At 43.6% G+C, this 18,035-nt stretch overlaps 1 protein-coding gene across 4 annotated transcripts in view; it reads right to left on the reverse strand.

Moving 5' to 3' along the window:
• LOC121530908 (phosphatidylinositol transfer protein beta isoform) overlaps positions 1–10,370 on the reverse strand; it is a 44,742-nt gene extending 34,372 nt beyond the window's left edge. For all 4 annotated transcript variants that reach the window (XM_041836272.1, XM_041836275.1, XM_041836274.1 and 1 more), the window contains exons 1-2: positions 10,307–10,370; positions 6,577–6,607 (exon numbers count right to left, since the gene is read on the reverse strand). In XM_041836272.1, coding sequence (XP_041692206.1) covers positions 6,577–6,607; positions 10,307–10,326 — 51 coding nt within the window. In that variant the 5' untranslated portion in view covers positions 10,327–10,370. The remainder of the gene's footprint in view (positions 1–6,576; positions 6,608–10,306) is intronic.
• Between the last annotated feature and the right edge of the window lie 7,665 nt (positions 10,371–18,035).

Raw genomic sequence — 18,035 nt, forward strand, 5'->3', positions numbered from 1 at the left:
GATAGGCTGTGGCGGTCATGACATTTTATCAGACAGTTATTGTCATGCAAGAGACTGCTGGTCTTATGGTAATTGACCGTTAATTTAATTAATTTTAATTAATTTGCCCAAGTTTATCATAAGACATGAACAGAATGCATAAGTATCTTGTATTTCCTGCAACTTTCTGAAGGGGCAATGAGAATGCTCCTGTCTCTGTGTGTGTGTCATTTAAAACTGTAAAGTCATGTCTTTCTACACAATAACACAACACATTTTTCCAATCTGGGAGGTAAACTTGATAAAGTATTCAATAATTTCACTGTTTATTTCAGATGGAATCAGGCCATTAGTATGTACCAGAGGCCACCAAAATAGAGCTCCTTCAGCAAAATAAATTACAACCAGGGGGCAAACCTGGTATGATATAGCCTACAGTAGCCTATATGTGGTGTTCAATGCACATTTTTAAAAAAACAGGGCTCGACATTAATTCATGATTTTTTACTTGGTCTGTAACACCATGGGCCCCTCTGCCTATTGGCTTATTTGCATATTCAAGCCTGTCTTAAAATACAACACTGCCCCTTTAATTAACACATAAGCTTTTTACCTGACTGGCTTTTCAAAGACAATTTGAAATGTAGCCAACACATTTTGTGCTTTTGTAGGAAGCAGTAACTCCCCATTGCTGACCTATACTTATCTATAACTGGGCTAATAACTCGCTAACTAGCAAAGAATAGCAACAAATGTGCACACGCGTTTTTCAGTGCAGAGCCGCATTCACTCGCGGATGATTGAAAGACCGCTTGTGGGCTACCTCCGCCAATATAATTATACTCCGTTGTGCTCTGGCTTTGCCTATAACAAAATCATAGACTCAATCTTGCAAAGTTTGGCTGATATCATGTTGATTCAATCACAGAAAACTTCGATCTATATAGTGCAAACTAATGGGGCGAACTCAGTGAAGTTATATCTCTTGCGTCTGCGGTGCACAACATTTCTTCTGTGTGGCAATCCTGGAGGAGGTGCGCGGCATGCACATCACTGACAATCTGAAATGGTCCCTTCATACAGACAGCGTGGTGAAGAAGGCGCAACAGCCACCCGAGCCACGGCCTGTCCACTCCACTACCATCTAAAAGGCGGTACAGGTGCATCAAAGCTGGGACTGAGAAACAGCTTCTATCTCCAGGCCATCAGACTGTTAAACAGTCACCACTACCCTTAGTCACTGTTCTAGTCGGCTCCCACCCGGTACTCTACCGTGCACCTTAGCGACTGATGCTCTATGTACATAGTCGTTGAATACAGGTCACTTGAATAATTTTTAGATACTGTTTTACATACTTTATACGTATATACTGTATTCTAGTCATGGCTCATCCTATATAGCCCAACTACTGCTATACACACCTGTCAATACTGACTTTACACACCATTAAAACAGTATGTAAACATATATACAGTGGGGGAAAAAAGTATTTAGTCAGCCACCAATAGTGCAAGTTCTCCCACTTAAAAAGATGAGAGAGGCCTGTAATTTTCATCATAGGTACACGTCAACTATGACAGACAAAATGAGAAAAAAAATCCAGAAAATCACATTGTGGGAAAATAAGTATTTGGTCAATAACAAAAGTTTCTCAATAATTTGTTATATACCCTTTGTTGGCAATGACACAGGTCAAACGTTTTCTGTAAGTCTTCACAAGGTTTTCACACACTGTTGCTGGTATTTTGGCCCATTCCTCCATGCAGATCTCCTCTAGAGCAATGATGTTTTGGGGCTGTCGCTGGGCAACACGGACTTTCAACTCCCTCCAAAGATTTTCTATGGGGTTGAGATCTGGAGACTGGCTAGGCCACTCCAGGACCTTGAAATGCTTCTTACGAAGCCACTCCTTCGTTGCCCGGGCGGTGTGTTTGGGATCATTGTCATGCTGAAAGACCCAGCCATGTTTCATCTTCAATGCCCTTGCTGATGGAAGGAGGTTTTCACTCAAAATCTCACGATACATGGCCCCATTCATTCTTTCCTTTAGACGGATCAGTCGTCCTGGTCCCTTTGCAGAAAAACAGCCCCAAAGCATGATGTTTCCACCCCCATGCTTCACAGTAGGTATGGTGTTCTTTGGATGCAACTCAGCATCCTTTGTCCTCCAAACACGACGAAGTTGAGTTTTTACCAAAAAGTTCTATTTTGGTTTCATCTGACCATATGACATTCTCCCAATCCTCTTCTGGATCATCCAAATGCACTCTAGCAAACTTCAGATGGGCCTGGACATGTACTGGCTTAAGCAGGGGGACACGTCTGGCACTGCAGGATTTGAGTCCCTGGCGGCGTAGTGTGTTACTGATGGTAGGCTTTGTTACTTTGGTCCCAGCTCTCTGCAGGTCATTCACCAGGTCCCCCGTGTGGTTCTGGGATTTTTGCTTACCGTTCTTGTGATCATTTTGACCCCACGGGGTGAGATCTTGCGTGGAGCCCCCAGATCGAGGGGAGATTATCAGTGGTCTTGTATGTCTTCCATTTCCTAATAATTGCTCCCACAGTTGATTTCTTCAAACCAAGCTGCTTACCTATTGCAGATTCAGTCTTCCCAGCCTGGTGCAGGTCTACAATTTTGTTTCTGGTGTCCTTTGACAGCTCTTTGGTCTTGGCCATAGCGGAGTTTGGAGTGTGACTGTTTGAGGTTGTGGACAGGTGTCTTTTATACTGATAACAAGTTCAAACAGGTGCCATTAATACAGGTAACGAGTGGAGGACAGAGGAGCCTCTTAAAGAAGAAGTTACAGGTCTGTGAGAGCCAGAAATCTTGCTTGTTTGTCGATGACCAAATACTTATTTTCCACCATAATTTGCAAATAAATTCATTAAAAATCCTACAATGTGATTTTCTGGAAAAAAAATTCTTACAGGCCTCTCTCATCTTTTTAAGTGGGAGAACTTGCACAATTGGTGGCTGACTAAATACTTTTTTCCCCCACTGTAGTTGAAGTCGGAAGTTTACATACACCTTAGCCAAATACATTTAAACTCAGTTTTTCACAATTCCTGACATTTAATCCTAGTAAATATTCCCTGTCTTAGGTCAGTTAGGATCACCACTTTATTTTAAGAATGTGAAATGTCAGAATAATAGTAGAGAGAATGATTTATTTAAGCTTTTATTTATTTAATCACATTCCCAGTGGGTCAGAAATGTACATACACTCAATTAGTATTTGCTAGCATTGCCTTTAAATTGTTTAACTTGGGTCAAACGTTATGGGTAGCTTTCCACAAGCTTCCCACAATAAGTTGGGTGAATTTTGGCCCATCCCTCCTGACAGAGCTGGTGTAACTGAGTCAGGTTTGTAGGCCTCCTTGCTCGCAGACGCTTTTTTAGTTCTGCCCACACATTTTCTATAGGATTGAGGTCAGGGCTTTGTGAAGGCCACTCCAATACCTTGTCTTTGTTCTTCAGCTTGCAAGCCACCCACCTTTTCCTCCAAACATAACGATGGTCATTATGGCCAAACAGTTCTATTTTTGTTTCATCAGACCAGAGGACATTTCTCCAAAAAGTACCATCTTTGTCCCCATGTCCAGTTGCAAACCGTAGTCTGGATTTTTTATGGCGGTTTTGGAGCAGAGGCTTCTTCCTTGCTGAGCAGCCTTTCAGGTTATGTCGATATAGGACTCGTTTTACTGTGGATATAGATACTTTTGTACCGGTTTCCTCTAGCATCTTCACAAGGTCCTTTGTTGTTGTTCTGGGATTGATTTGCACTTTTTGCACCAAAGTACGTTCATCTCTAGGAGACAGAACGCGTCTCCTTCCTGAGCGGTATGACGGCTGCGTGGTCCCATGGTGTTTATACTTGCGTACTATTGTTTGTACAGATGAACGTGGTACCTTTAGGCGTTTGAAAATTGCTCCCAAGGATGAACCAAACTTGTGGTCTACAATTTCTTTTCTGAGGTCTTGGCTGATTTCTTTTGATTTTCCCATGAAGTCAAGCAAAGAGGCACTGAGTTTGAAGGTAGGCCTTGAAATACATCCACAGGTACACCTCCAATTGACTCAAATTATGTCAATTAGCCTATCAGAAGCTTCTAAAGCCATGACATCATTTTTTGAAAATTTCCAAGCTGTTTAAAGGCACAGTCAACTTAGTGTATGTAAACTTCTGACCCACTAGAATTGTGATACAGTGAATTATAAGTGAAATAATCTGTCTGTAAACAACTGTTGGAAAAATTACTTGTGTCATGCACAAAGTAGATGTCCTAACCGACTTGCCAAAACTATAGTTTTTTTAACAAGAAATGTATGGCGTGGTTGAAAAACAAGTTTTAATGACTTCAACCTAAGTGTATGTAAACTTATGACTTCAACTGTATATATACACACTACCGTTCAAAAGTTTGGGGTCACTTAGAAATGTCCTTGTTTTCCATGAAAACATACATGAAATGAGTTTGAATAGCAAATATAGCAAAAGGCATAGGAAATGTAGTCATTGCCAAGGTTAGACATTTTAGAAGGTTAGATTTTTAATAAAAATAATAAGTGTGTTCTTCAAACTTGGCTTTCGTCAAAGAATGCTCCATTTGCAGCAATTACAGCCTTGCAGACCTTTGGCATTCTAGTTGTGAATTTGTTGAGGTAATCTGAAGAGATTTCATCCCATGCTTCCTGATGCACCTCCCACAAGTTGGATTGGCTTGATGGGCACTTCTTCATACGGTCAAGCTGCTCCCACAACAGCTCAATAGGGTTGAGATCCGGTGACTGTGCTGGCCACTCCATTATAGACAGAATACCAGCTGACTGCTTCTTCCCTAAATAGTTCTTGCATAGTTTGGAGCTGTGCTTTGGGTCATTGTCCTGTTTTAGGAGGAAATTGGCTTCAATCAAGCGCCGTCCACAGGGTATGGCATGGCGTTGCAAAATGGAGTGATAGCCTTCCTTCTTCAAGATCCCTTTTACCCTGTACAAATCTCCCACTTTACCACCACCAAAGCACCCCCAGACCATCACATTGCCTCCACCATGCTTGACAGATGGCATCAAGCAGTCCTCCAGCATCTTTTCATTTGGTCTGCATCTCACAAATGTTCTTCTTTGTGATCTGAACACCTCAAACTTCAATTTGTCTGTCCATAACACTTATTTCCAATCTTCCTCTGTCCAGTGTCTGTGTTTTTTTGCCCATCTTAATCTTTTATTTTTATTGGCTAGTCTGAGATATGGCTTTTTCTTTGCAACTCTGCCTAGAAGGTCAGTATCCTGGAGTCGCCTCTTCACTGTTGATGTTGAGACTGGTGTTTTGCGGGTACTATTTAATGAAGCTGCCAGTTGAGGACCTGTGAGGCATCTGTTTCTCAAACTACACACTAATATATTTGTCCTCTTGCTCAGTTGTACACCGGGGCCTCCCACTCCTCATTCTATTCTGGTTAGAGCCAGTTTGCGCTGTTCTGTGAAGGGAGTAGTAACACAGCGTTCTACGAGATCTTCAGTTTCTTGGCAATTTCTCGCATGGAATAGCCTTCATTTCTCAGAACAAGAATAGACTGATGAGTTTCAGAAGAAAGTTATTTGTTTCTGGCCATTTTGAGCCTGTAATTGAACCCACAATTGCTGATGCTCCAGATACTCAACTAGTCTGAAGAAGGCCAGTTTTATTGCTTCTTTAATCAGCACAACAGTTTTCAGCTGTACTAATATAATTGCAAAAGGGTTTTCTAATGATCAATTAGCCTTTTAAGATGATAAACTTGGATTAGCAAACACAACGTGCCATTGGAACACAGGACTGATTGTTGCTGATAATGGGCCTCTGTACGTCTATGTAGATATTCCATAAAATAATCAGCCGTTTCCAGCTACAATAGCCATTTACAACATGAAGAATGTCTACACTGTATTTCTGATCAATTTAATGTAATTCTAATGGACAAAAAAAATAATTTTCTTTTGAAAACAAGTTATATTTCGGTCTCTGACATTGCTCGTTCTGATATTTTTTAATTTTTTCCCTGGATTATGTGTGTATTGTTTTTTAAAATGTTTTATTGCTAGGTATTACTGCAATGTTGGAGCTAGATACAACAAGCATTTTACTGCACCTGCAAATCTGTGTACGCGACCAGTAAACTTTGATTTGATGGTTGAGGAAAAGTACATGTGGACAGTTATTCTAACGTCTTCAATGTGCGCATCGGAATTCGGAAAGAAGGACGGATGTCGTTAAATCCTTGAGTTGCATGTTCTGTTAAGATGAATTACCCATAATCTAAATTGTGATTTCTGTCGTTATGAGCACCATGGGTGGAAGCCCTAATCAAGTTACGCACCCAACGCATATGGGTCCGGTAAATTTAAATGCTGCAGGTCAAACGTCCGGCACCACATTTTCCTAAGGGAAACCCTGGTGTGTGTTATGCCACCACTCATAAACAGATCAATCCACACAACTGTTACCAAACCAGATAAGGAAAGCCAAGACAGATCTGAACAGAAGGTTAATTCCATAGGATGCTTGACTGAATGCTGAATAGGCCTACTGAGAGTGAAACCATGGTGACGTACTCACCTCCTCCACAGTACAGGGTAACACCACACGGCTGAAAGAGAGTAGAGCAGAGAGCGAGATGAGACATGGTTCTATGATGAACACTGACTGGCACTGGCCATCATAATCACATCTAGGCCTGAGTCAAAAAATAAGTGGGATATATTTAGTTCCAACAGTCTTACAAGCCACATGTGTTCTCTACTAGCCTCATAGAATTGGTTGCTGTTTTGATAAACAGATTTGACTACAGGCATCCTTTTTTTTTTTTTTTTCATCACAATTGAGACATGATACACTTGCTTTCTTTTTGGCCATAGCAGCTATAATCATTTTCTTTACGCAAGGCCATTGCCTCATGACTTTGTAACTGCAGTAGCCCCTGTCAGCCTGTTTGATGGTGGCAGCAGGAGGCTCAGCTTCCATGGGGCACATGAGAGGTTTCCTCAGTGTACAGGAACAGGAAATTAGTCCAGGTTACTCTTCCTGAGTCACATGACATGATGAAGGCAGCTCCAACTATAACCTACTGCCTGACAGTCAGGACACTGCCAAAATGTGAACCAGAGAGACTACCCAAAAGCTAGTCCAGCCACTGAGGGTGTGGTGTTCTGTGCCCACACAAACATGACATCATAGCAGCGTTTCCCCACCCAATGACCACTAAAACCAGAGCGGAATATCATAGAGAAAGGAATGCAGAAACAGTTATCCGTAAGAATATGGGACCCCCCATATACTCTCTCTCTCTTTCTCTCTAAGAGGGGAGGTAAGCCTATTCCATCCATATGTAGCTCTACTATCAGGAAGCACTTTGTTTTCTGTTGATCCATGGTTAATCTTTAACATAAAACCCCCACTGAGTTACGATCATTTACCAAACAGGGCTGTGGTATAATGATACCATTGACCATAGCCTTGAAAGTAGTAACAATTCACAAATAGCATTACAACCAGTGACTGCCTTACAACAACAGACCGGTTACCCATAGACCCAGGCAATAAGGATGCTTTTCAGTTAGAAAGATGACTGCTGTAATGGTGTCACATCCTAAAACCTGTAAATCTGGCAGATCTTAGATGTTGTGTGTGAGATCTGAGCAACAGGCTAGCCTGAGACTTCACGCCCTGTGTTACACACTAAGCCATGTTGGGATTGGATGGAGAGGTAAAATGCATTTACTAGGGGTGTGCCGAGTACTCGAACTAAACGAGTATCTTAACTGATAGAGAATTTTCCGAATACGATTATGACAAGTATTTTTTGCAATTATCTCTGTATTTTTCAGCTGCCAGCACGCATCTCTTTCACTCAAACAGTGCGAAGCGCTGTGTGCTCTAAATAACTATTGGCTAGTTCTTCTGTCTGTAAAGAAACTGCCGGGGTATCCGCTGAGCCTGCTGCAATGATTGGATTAGAACAAGCCGCTCTCCCTCAGCTATCATTTCCCCAGACAGACTCACACATCTCAGGACACAAGTCTCCCCTTCTCCAAACATCGTGTATGAATCAGAATCCGTAGCTAGTCATTGTTGCTCAATCTAGTTATTTCCTGTAGACTTTGTGAGGCTATATGTTTTTTTTGTGTGTGTCTTCTTGGCATTGTTTACTAGGCCTACTTTATCTGTCCGTATAATTATTCCATTGCTGACGACATCTGTCATTATATCGTGATCCAAGCCCATGCTTGCTATTATCATTTATTCTCGCCCAGGCATGTTTCCCGAGCGACAGATCATTAGAAAATAAAAAGACAAATGTAGATAAAAAATTTGGATTGTACAAATGTTGTGGCATAAGTGTTGGGAGAGAAAAGTTTTGCTTCTCTCAAAAGTGAAACAATATATGGGACAAGCAAATTAGCCTACTTTCATCTAAATTAGCCTACCGTCATCTAAATTAGCCTACCGTCATCTAAATTAGCCTACCTTCATCTAAATCTGTGTCTGGAAAAAATGCAGGCAGTGGTAGTCAGCCATGCATTAAGTTATTTATCAGCCTGTCGTTAATAATTAAATAGGCCTAAGCAAGTAAATCATGTGCATTTTCATCTGTCGGGTCGTTTAACAATGTGTGTGAATGAGTGAAGGAACATCAGATGTGCTCTGAGATGCACTCAGTAATGCGCACGTGAGGTATACGCTTTACCGGCATTTAAAGCGTACTTCCGTGTTTTCTGATCACGAGTAAATCCGATTACGTGATAAAACAGATACGATTACGAGTATGACGAGATCAGCACACCCCTAGCATTAACACAGACAGGCTTCAACAGAAGGCAACAAGGAGAGACCTTTCCTATCATCTGCAGTGACTGACAGACAGGGGCAGTGAAGGCCAAACCGATGTGCTGCAAGATTTCACTGATTGACTTGTCATACAAACCACACCACTTATTGAAAGATGCTAGATTAGGCTATTTATTTAAAATAAAACAGGGATGAAACTACCTACTTCATAACAAAAATGTGGCTATCTATTCTCAGCTGTGTGAGCCAACACTGAGTGACATCAGCCTAAATCTGAGTGGCATGTGCATGAGAGCAGCCACGAGAGCTGCAGTAGGCTACACACTTCCTCCAGCCACCTGTAATCTGTTTGTTGACCAAGTTCAGAACATGCCTCAGGGTTTGTTTCTCAAAGGCTGCGTTTCAAAACTCTGCAATAGATTATCTTAACAAAGATTAGAAAATAATCTCTCTACTGTAGTTGTTTGTATTCTGAATGTGGTGAGGTTACTCCACACACATGAGATGACTGTAACCACTGATTACGAAAAGTCTAGCCATAAACCTAGTTTAGTAGGCTTTTATACGAGGCAGGGCATAGGAATCAATGGATATGGATCACATCAAGTTGAATAAAAATGCATGCGCCTACTGACAATCAACACAAATTGGGTTACATTCTACCTCTTCAGACATTCAAACGTCTTCCTGAATCAGACTGGATTAGGCATACTGATTGTTTGAACTGGGAACCATTAGCACACCACGTGACAGTGCAGAATGCATCACCCTAGTTATTTCTCTCACAAGCAGATTTTTCCTTGGTCAGCAGTTTGGTCAAAGTTCATGAATCACCAGCCTGCCATGAAGACTTGAACACCGTCAGCAAGACATTGCAAAGTTGACAATCCTGTTCAACACACCAGTGTCCTTTTTCCCTAACGCTTCTTAAGGCTACGTTCATCTTTAGAACCGGTTCTAACGATGAACTTAGCCTTAAAATACTTTTGGGAAACCGGGTTTTACAGGCAGTGGATTGAACGTATGTGGTACGCGTGCAATTTCTCTAGGGTAGGCAGTCTCCCTTCCGCTAGGTAAATTAGCTAGTTAGCTAGCTAGAAAGTTACCATTATCGACAAAGTTACAAACCGCAAAACGTTCAAACTACCTACACCAAACAATATACCGTACATTGTTAGCTTGCTAAAAACTGTATCCTGTCGATACTAGATAATCGACAAATGTTCCATATTGTTGTACTTCGCTATCCAGTTGGCTAGCACAATAGCAGTGAAAAGCCGAAAGGAAGTTGAGTCGGCTAACATTAGTAGCCTATATGCTGACTCGCTGTCATCGGGTAGGCCAGACCTGAACAATCCCACTCTACCAAACACATGCGTTCCCAAACATATCTGCAAAGTTATAATTTGAGTAAAAACATCTAAGCAAGAATCTCAGTATTCCAAAATAGTATATTATTATCACACACATTACAGTAAAATCAAGAAAAGTTTGGACTTACTATTCCTTGATCAGGACCATCGTCACTTTTTCGGCTGCGGCTGCGTACTACCACTGACGTCATGTGCTATTTCAACAACTCCCATATTCTGCCTCTTACCGTCTGTGATTGGTGAGAGTGGAGACACTTTGAGTGACCTCACAGGAGGAGATCGATAGTGAACTACTGTCATTCTGAAAATGTTGGTCAATATTTCCTACTGAAAAGTATAATTCATATGTGCAGGATTTTGCAAGATTCCCCTTGTCTGTTTCTCATTGATAACACTAAAACTATTCAACCACACCCTAAATCACCCAAGTTTTATTTCTTCTTCTTCTTCTTCTTCTCCTTCTTCTTCTTCTTCTTCTTCTTCTTCTTCTTCTTTTTCCTCATCTTCTTCTATTCAGAGAGCAGTACAAGTATTTTAGATTAATAGAGTTTGACTACTCAACAACTCAAATAAAAATCAAGTTATTTGTCATATGTTTAATTAAACAACAGGTGTAGACAAACAGTGAAATGCTTATTTACGGGACGCCCTTCTCAACAATTCAGAGAGAAAAATAAAAATAATAACATGAGGAATAAATATACAATGAGTAACGATGACTTGGCTATATACACGGGGTACCAGTACCAAGTCGATGTGCGGGGGTAGAAGGTAATTGAGGTAGATATGTACATATAGGTAGGGATAAAGTGACTAGGCAACAGGATAGATAATAAACAGTAGCAGCATAGTATGTGATGAGTCAAAAGAGTGCAAAAAGGGTCAATGCAGATAGTTAAATAGTTAACCAATAGTTGCCTGGACAAACTATTTAGCTTGGGGGTAGAAGCTGTTCAGGGTAGAAGCTGTTCAGGGTCCTGTTGATTCCAGACTTGGTGCATCGGTATCGCTTGCCGTGCAGTAGCAGAGAAAGCAGTCTATGACTTGGGTGGCTGGAGTCCTTGACAATTTTTAGGGTCTTCCTCTGACACTGCCTGGTATAGAGGTCCTGGATGGCAAAGAGCTCAGACCCATTGATGTACTGGGCCATACACACTACCCTCTGTAGCGCCTTGCGGTTGGATGCCAAGCAGTTGCCATACCAAGCGGTGATGCAGCAAGTCAAGATGCTCTCAACGGTGCAGCTGTAGAACTTCTTGAGGATCTAAGGGCCCATGCCAAATCTTTTCAGCCTGCTGAGGGGGAAGAGGCATTGTCGTGCCTTCTTCAAGACTGTGTTGGTTTGTGTGGACCACGATAATTCCTTAGTGATGTGGACACCAAGAAACTTGAAGCTCTCGACCCGCTCCACAACAGCCCTGTCGATGTGGATGGGGGCGAGCTCAACCCTCCATTTTCTGTAGTCTACGATCAACTCCTTTGTCTTGTTGACGTTGAGGGATAGGTTGTTGTCCTGGCACCACACTGCCAGGTCACTGACCTCCTCCCTATAGGCTGTCTCATCGTCGTCGGTGATCAGGCCAACCATCGTTGTGTCGTCAGCAAACTTAATGATGGTGTTGGAGTCGTGTGCGGCCACGCAGTCATGGGTGAACAGGGAGTACTGGAGGGGACTAATCACGCACCTGTGATGGGCCCCCGTGTTGAGGGTCAACGTGGCAGATGTGCTGTTGCCTACCCTCACCACCTGGGATCCAGGATCTAGTTGCAGAGGGAGGTGTTCAGTCCCAGGGTCTTGAGCTTAGTGATGAGTTTGGAGGGCACTATGGCGTTGAACGCTGAGCTATAGTCAATTAACAGCATTCTCACGTAGGTGTTCCTCTTGTCCAGGGGGGAGAGGGCAGTGTGGAGTGCAATAGAGATTGCATCATCTGTGGAGAAAAAAAGCAGACATTGAATATCCCTTTGAGCATGGTGTTATTAATTACACTTTGGATGTTGTATCAATACACCCAGTCACTACAAAGATACAGACGTCCTTCCTAACGCAGTTGCCGGAGAGGAAAGAAACCGCTCAGGGATTTCACCATGAGGACAATGGTGACTTTAAAACAGTTACAGAGTTTAATGGCTGTGATAGGAGAAAACTGAGGATGGATCAACAACATTGTAGTTACTCCACAATACTAACCTAATTGATAGAGTGAATACAAGGAAGCCTGTACAGAATAAAAATATTCCAAAACATCCATCCTGTTTGCAACAAGGCACTAAAGTAATACTACAAAAAATATGGCAAAGCAATACATTTTTTTTGTGAATACAAAGTGTTATGTTTGGGGCAAATCAAATACAACACATTACTGAGTACCACTCTCCATATTGCTTTCCAACAGACACTGGGAGATGAATTCACCTTTCAGCAGGACAATAACCTAAAACACAAGGCCAAATCTACACTGGAGTTGCTTACCAAGAAGAGAGAATGTTCCTGAATGGCCGAGTTACAGGTTTAACTTAAATCTACTTGAAAATCTATGGCAAGACCTGAAAATGGTTGTCTAGCAATGACCAATTTGACAGAGCTTGAAGAATTTTGAAAAGAATAATGGGAAAAATGTTGCCCAGAAATACTCACAGCTGTAATTGCTGCAAAAGGTGCTTCTACAAAGTATTGACTCAAGGGTGTGAATACTTATGTAAATTAGATATTCTTGTAATTCATTTTCAACAAATGTGCAGAAATTTCTAAAAATATGTTTTCATTTTGTTATTATGGTGTATTGTGTGTAGATGGGTGAGGAAAATATTATATTTAATCCAATTTGAATTCAGGCTGTAACACAAGAAATGTGGAATAAGTCAAGGGATATTAATACTTTCTGAAGGCACTATATATATGTGTATATATATATATATATAAATATAGTTTTTTTTGGTTAAGCAACCTCATATGTCACTTATGCCTAGAGCCGGTGTCACGTTCGTTGAAGGACGGGTCAGACCAAGGCGCAGCGTGATAAGCATACAGTGGGGGAAAAAAGTATTTAGTCAGCCACCAATTGTGCAAGTTCTCCCACTTAAAAATATGAGAGAGGCCTGTAATTTTCATCATAGGTACACGTCAACTATGACAGACAAAATGAGAAAAGAAATTCCAGAAAATCACATTGTAGGATTTTTAATGGAAAATAAGTATTTGGTCAATAACAAAAGTTTCTCAATACTTTGTTATATACCCTTTGTTGGCAATGACACAGGTCAAACGTTTTCTGTAAGTCTTCACAAGGTTTTCACACACTGTTGCTGGTATTTTGGCCCATTCCTCCATGCAGATCTCCTCTAGAGCAGTGATGTTTTGGGGCTGTCGCTGGGCAACACTGACTTTCAACTCCCTCCAAAGATTTTCTATGGGGTTGAGATCTGGAGACTGGCTAGGCCACTCCAGGACCTTGAAATGCTTCTTACGAAGCCACTCCTTCGTTGCCTGGGTGTTTGGGATCACTGTCATGCTGAAAGACCCAGCCACGTTTCATCTTCAATGCCCTTGCTGATGGAAGGAGGTTTTCACTCAAAATCTCACGATACATGGCCCCATTCATTCTTTCCTTTACACGGATCAGTCGTCCTGGTCCCTTTGCAGAAAAACACCCCCAAAGCATGATGTTTCCACCCCCATGCTTCACAGTAGGTATGGTGTTCTTTGGATGCAACTCAGCATTCTTTGTCCTCCAAACACGACGAGTTGAGTTTTTACCAAAAAGTTATATTTTGGTTTCATCTGACCATATGACATTCTCCCAATCCTCTTCTGGATCATCCAAATGCACTCTAGCAAACTTCAGACAGGCCTGGACATGTACTGGCTTAAACAGGGGGACACGTCTGGCACTGCAGGATTTGAGTCCCTGGCGGCGTAGTGTGTTACTGATGGTAGGCTTTGTTACTTTGGTCCCAGCTCTCTGCAGGTCATTCACTAGGTCCCCCCGTGTGGTTCTGGGATTTTTGCTCACTGTTCTTGTGATCATTTTGACCCCACGGGGTGAGATCTTGCGTGGAGCCCCAGATTGAGGGAGATTATCAGTGGTCTTGTATGTCTTCCATTTCCTAATAATTGCTCCCACAGTTGATTTCTTCAAACCAAGCTGCTTACCTATTGCAGATTCAGTCTTCCCAGCCTGGTGCAGGTCTACAATTTTGTTTCTGGTGTCCTTTGACAGCTCTTTGGTCTTGGCCATAGTGGAGTTTGGAGTGTGACTGTTTGAGGTTGTGGACAGGTGTCTTTTATACTGATAACAAGTTCAAACAGGTTCCATTAATACAGTTAAAGAAGAAGTTACAGGTCTGTGAGAGCCAGAAATCTTGCTTGTTTGTAGGTGACCAAATACTTATTTTCCACCATAATTTGCAAATAAATTCATTAAAAATCCTACAATGTGATTTTCTGGATTTTCTTTCCTCAATTTGTCTGTCATAGTTGACGTGTACCTATGATGAAAATTACAGGGTTCTCTCATCTTTTTAAGTGGGAGAACTTGCACAATTGGTGGCTGACTAAATACTTTTTTCCCCCACTGTACATGTTTATTTTAACTATTAAACACCACGACAAAACAATAAACGGTGGAGCGGACTGCTCTGGCTCCGGAGTGGAGCCGCTGACCGGAGCTGGATCAGGCACCGGTGGAGCGGACTGCTCTGGCTCCGGAGTGGAGCCGCTGACCGGAGCTGGACTAGACCCCGGTGGAGCGGACTGCTCTGGCTCCGGAGTGGCGCAGCTGACCGGAGCTGGATCAGGCACCGGTGGAGCGGACTGCTCTGGTTCCGGAGTGGAGCAGCTGACCGGTGCCGGACTGGACAAACGCACCACTGGTCTGGTTCGAGGAGCAGGCACGGGCCGGACCTGACTAGGAACACGCACCACTGGCTTGGTGCGAGGGGCAGGAACGGGCCGGGCCGGGCTGGCGACGCGCACCACTGGCTTGGTGCGAGGAGCAGGAACAGGCCGGGCCGGACTGGCGATGCGCACCACTGGCTTGGTGCAAGGAGCAGGAACAGGCCGGGCCGGACTGGCGACGCGCACAACTGGCTTGGTGCGAGGAGCAGGAACAGGCCGGGCCGGACTGGCGACGCGCACCACTGGCTTGGTGCGAGGAGCAGGAACAGGCCGGACTGGCGACGCGCACCACTGTCTTGGTGCGAGGAGCAGGAACAGGCCGGGCCGGACTGGCGACGCGCACCACTGGCTTGGTGCGAGGAGCAGGAACAGGCCGGGCCGGACTGGCGACGCGCACCACTGGCTTGGTGCGAGGAGCAGGAACAGGCCGGGCCGGACTGGCGACGCGCACCACCCCGTGTGCCCTCCCCCCAACATTTTCTTCGGGCTGCTTCTCGGGCTTCCTCCTCGACCGGCCTCCTCCTGTTAGGCCTACTGCTGCTAGGTAGCTCTCTCTCTGCTCTCCCCCTCCCCTCTGTCTGTCCTTGATTGCAGGAGTGAAGTCTGGTGTGCGGGAGTCAGGGTTCCAGCTGCAGCTCATTCACCATAATCACCTCAGCCTTTAAGACCCGGTCAAACTTGCCACTCATCGTCAGATCATAGTCAAGACGACCATATTATTGGAACCTGACTCCTGCCTCCGCTTCACTCCTGCCACCACCATCCTGCTTTCCACTACCAGACCTCCCTTTTGGACTCACCACGGATACTAGGACATTACGGTACCACACCTGCTCTGAACCTGGATCTGTTACCCTCCCTGTAAACCTGGACTTGCTTTTCCCCTATTATTGGAAACCTGGACAAATTGAACTTTGTAAATAAACCTGTTAAACCTTCTCTGGCTCGGTGTAGTTGTCTGCATTTGGGTTCAAATCCAGTTAAATCATGACACCTCCGTGTTGCCGTTGCTCCTCTCCTGCCTGGGCATCTACCTTAGCCCATGGTCCTTTCCCCGCGAATATCTCCTCCCATGACCACAAATTGGCCACCTGTGCCATGGCCATCCGCTCCACCTGGACACGCTGCTTGGTCCTCGTTTGGTGGGATCTTCTGTCAGGTTCGTTGAAGGACGGGTCAGACCAAGGCGCAGCGTGATAAGCATACATGTTTATTTTAACTATTAAACACCACAACAAAACAATAAACGAAACGTGAAGTCCAAGGTAGCACACACAACATACCTTACAAGGAACAAGATCCCACAACCCACTAGTGCCAATAGGCTGCCTAAGTATGATCCCCAATCAGAGACAACGAGCTACAGCTGCCTCTGATTGGGAACCACACCGGCCAACATAGATCTACACATAATAGATCGAAACATAGAAAACACCACAAAGAATATACACACCCTGACTCAACATATAAGAGTCCCCTGAGTCAGGGCGTGACAGCCGGCCCTGCGTACATACTTTATTGCTTGCATCCCTTGAACTGAACAAAGCTAGCTTGTTAGAAAAAACAACCTGACAAAGTTGGAATAATGTAACACGCCGTTTGGAGGGTTTGAATAGTGGAACGTCAACTATAATGAAAGTTAAGATCAGATAGAGGCAGCATACAGGAGATCTACAAGATGTGACTTTATTCATGACAGGCAAGGCAACCACCATCACCCTCACTGCTAGCTGTAGGGCAGGCGAACAGTGAGTACTGGACTGTCCACTTGTCTGAAACGTCATAACCAATTAATACTTTTTAGCCTGACCTTTACACATCTTGGACATTTACTTTTGCTTTGTGGACGTAGAGGGAATGGGGCTTCTCATGCCACTTAATGAGGATCGAGCTTTGGCTTCTACAAGATGGAGCTGCCTACCTGTGTGCTGCATAGGAGAATTGTACTACCAGCTACTTTTTGTGTCAGTGTGAAAATTAACCTTATTTATTATACACTGAGTGTACAACACATTAAGAACACTTTCCTAATAAAAAAAAAATCATTCTTTAACCTGTCTCTTCCCCTTCATCTACACTGATTGAAGTGGATTTAACAAGTGACATCAATAAGGGATCATAGCTTTCACCTGGATTCACCTGGTCAGTCTGTCATGGAAAGAGCAGGTGTTCATAATGTTTTGTACAGTCAGTGTATATGTGTGTGTAATAATATTTCATATAATAATATTATTATGTGTGTGTGTTTGCGCACTCCGTGCTCGGCGCATTGGAAGAGTTGTACATCCATTGTGAAAGGCTATGGAGTTTGTGTCACACCCTGATCTGTTTCACCTGTCTTGTGCTTGTCTCCACCCCGCACCAGGTGTCTCCCATTTTCCCCATTATCCCCTGTATATATATACCTGCGTTTTCTGTTTGTCTGTTGCCAGTTCGTCTTGTCTTGTCAAGTCTTACCAGCGTGTTTTTCCCGTTTTCCAGCATCTCTAGTTTCTGTTTTCTAGCCCTCCAGGTTCTGACCATTCTGCCTGCCCTGACCCTGAGCCTGCCTGCCGTTCTGTTCCTGATTGACGCTGCCTTGGATTACTGACCTCTGCCTGCCCTTGACATGCCGTTTGCCTGCCCCCTGTTTTGTAATAAACATCTGAGATTCATACTGCCTGCCTCCTGTGTTTGCATCTGGGTCTTCTCCTGAGTCGTGTTAGTACGAACTGGCCATGACTGACCCAGCAGACTCGGACCAGCTCCGCAACGCCGTCTCCTCCCAAGGAGCCACCATTGGAAGACACAAGGAGTTACTTCAGAATCTTATGGAAGAATTCCAGACCTTGGCGGAACGGCACGACCACACTTTCAATACATTGCTGGAGCAATTCTACGGATTGTCTATTAGGCAGCCAGCCACTACAGTAACCTCCCAGCCTCTCAGTAACCCCGATGTCAGCAGCGCCTCTCCCCAG

The sequence above is a fragment of the Coregonus clupeaformis genome, chromosome 18 (genome assembly GCF_020615455.1).
Source record: "Coregonus clupeaformis isolate EN_2021a chromosome 18, ASM2061545v1, whole genome shotgun sequence".
Lineage (NCBI taxonomy): Eukaryota > Metazoa > Chordata > Actinopteri > Salmoniformes > Salmonidae > Coregonus > Coregonus clupeaformis.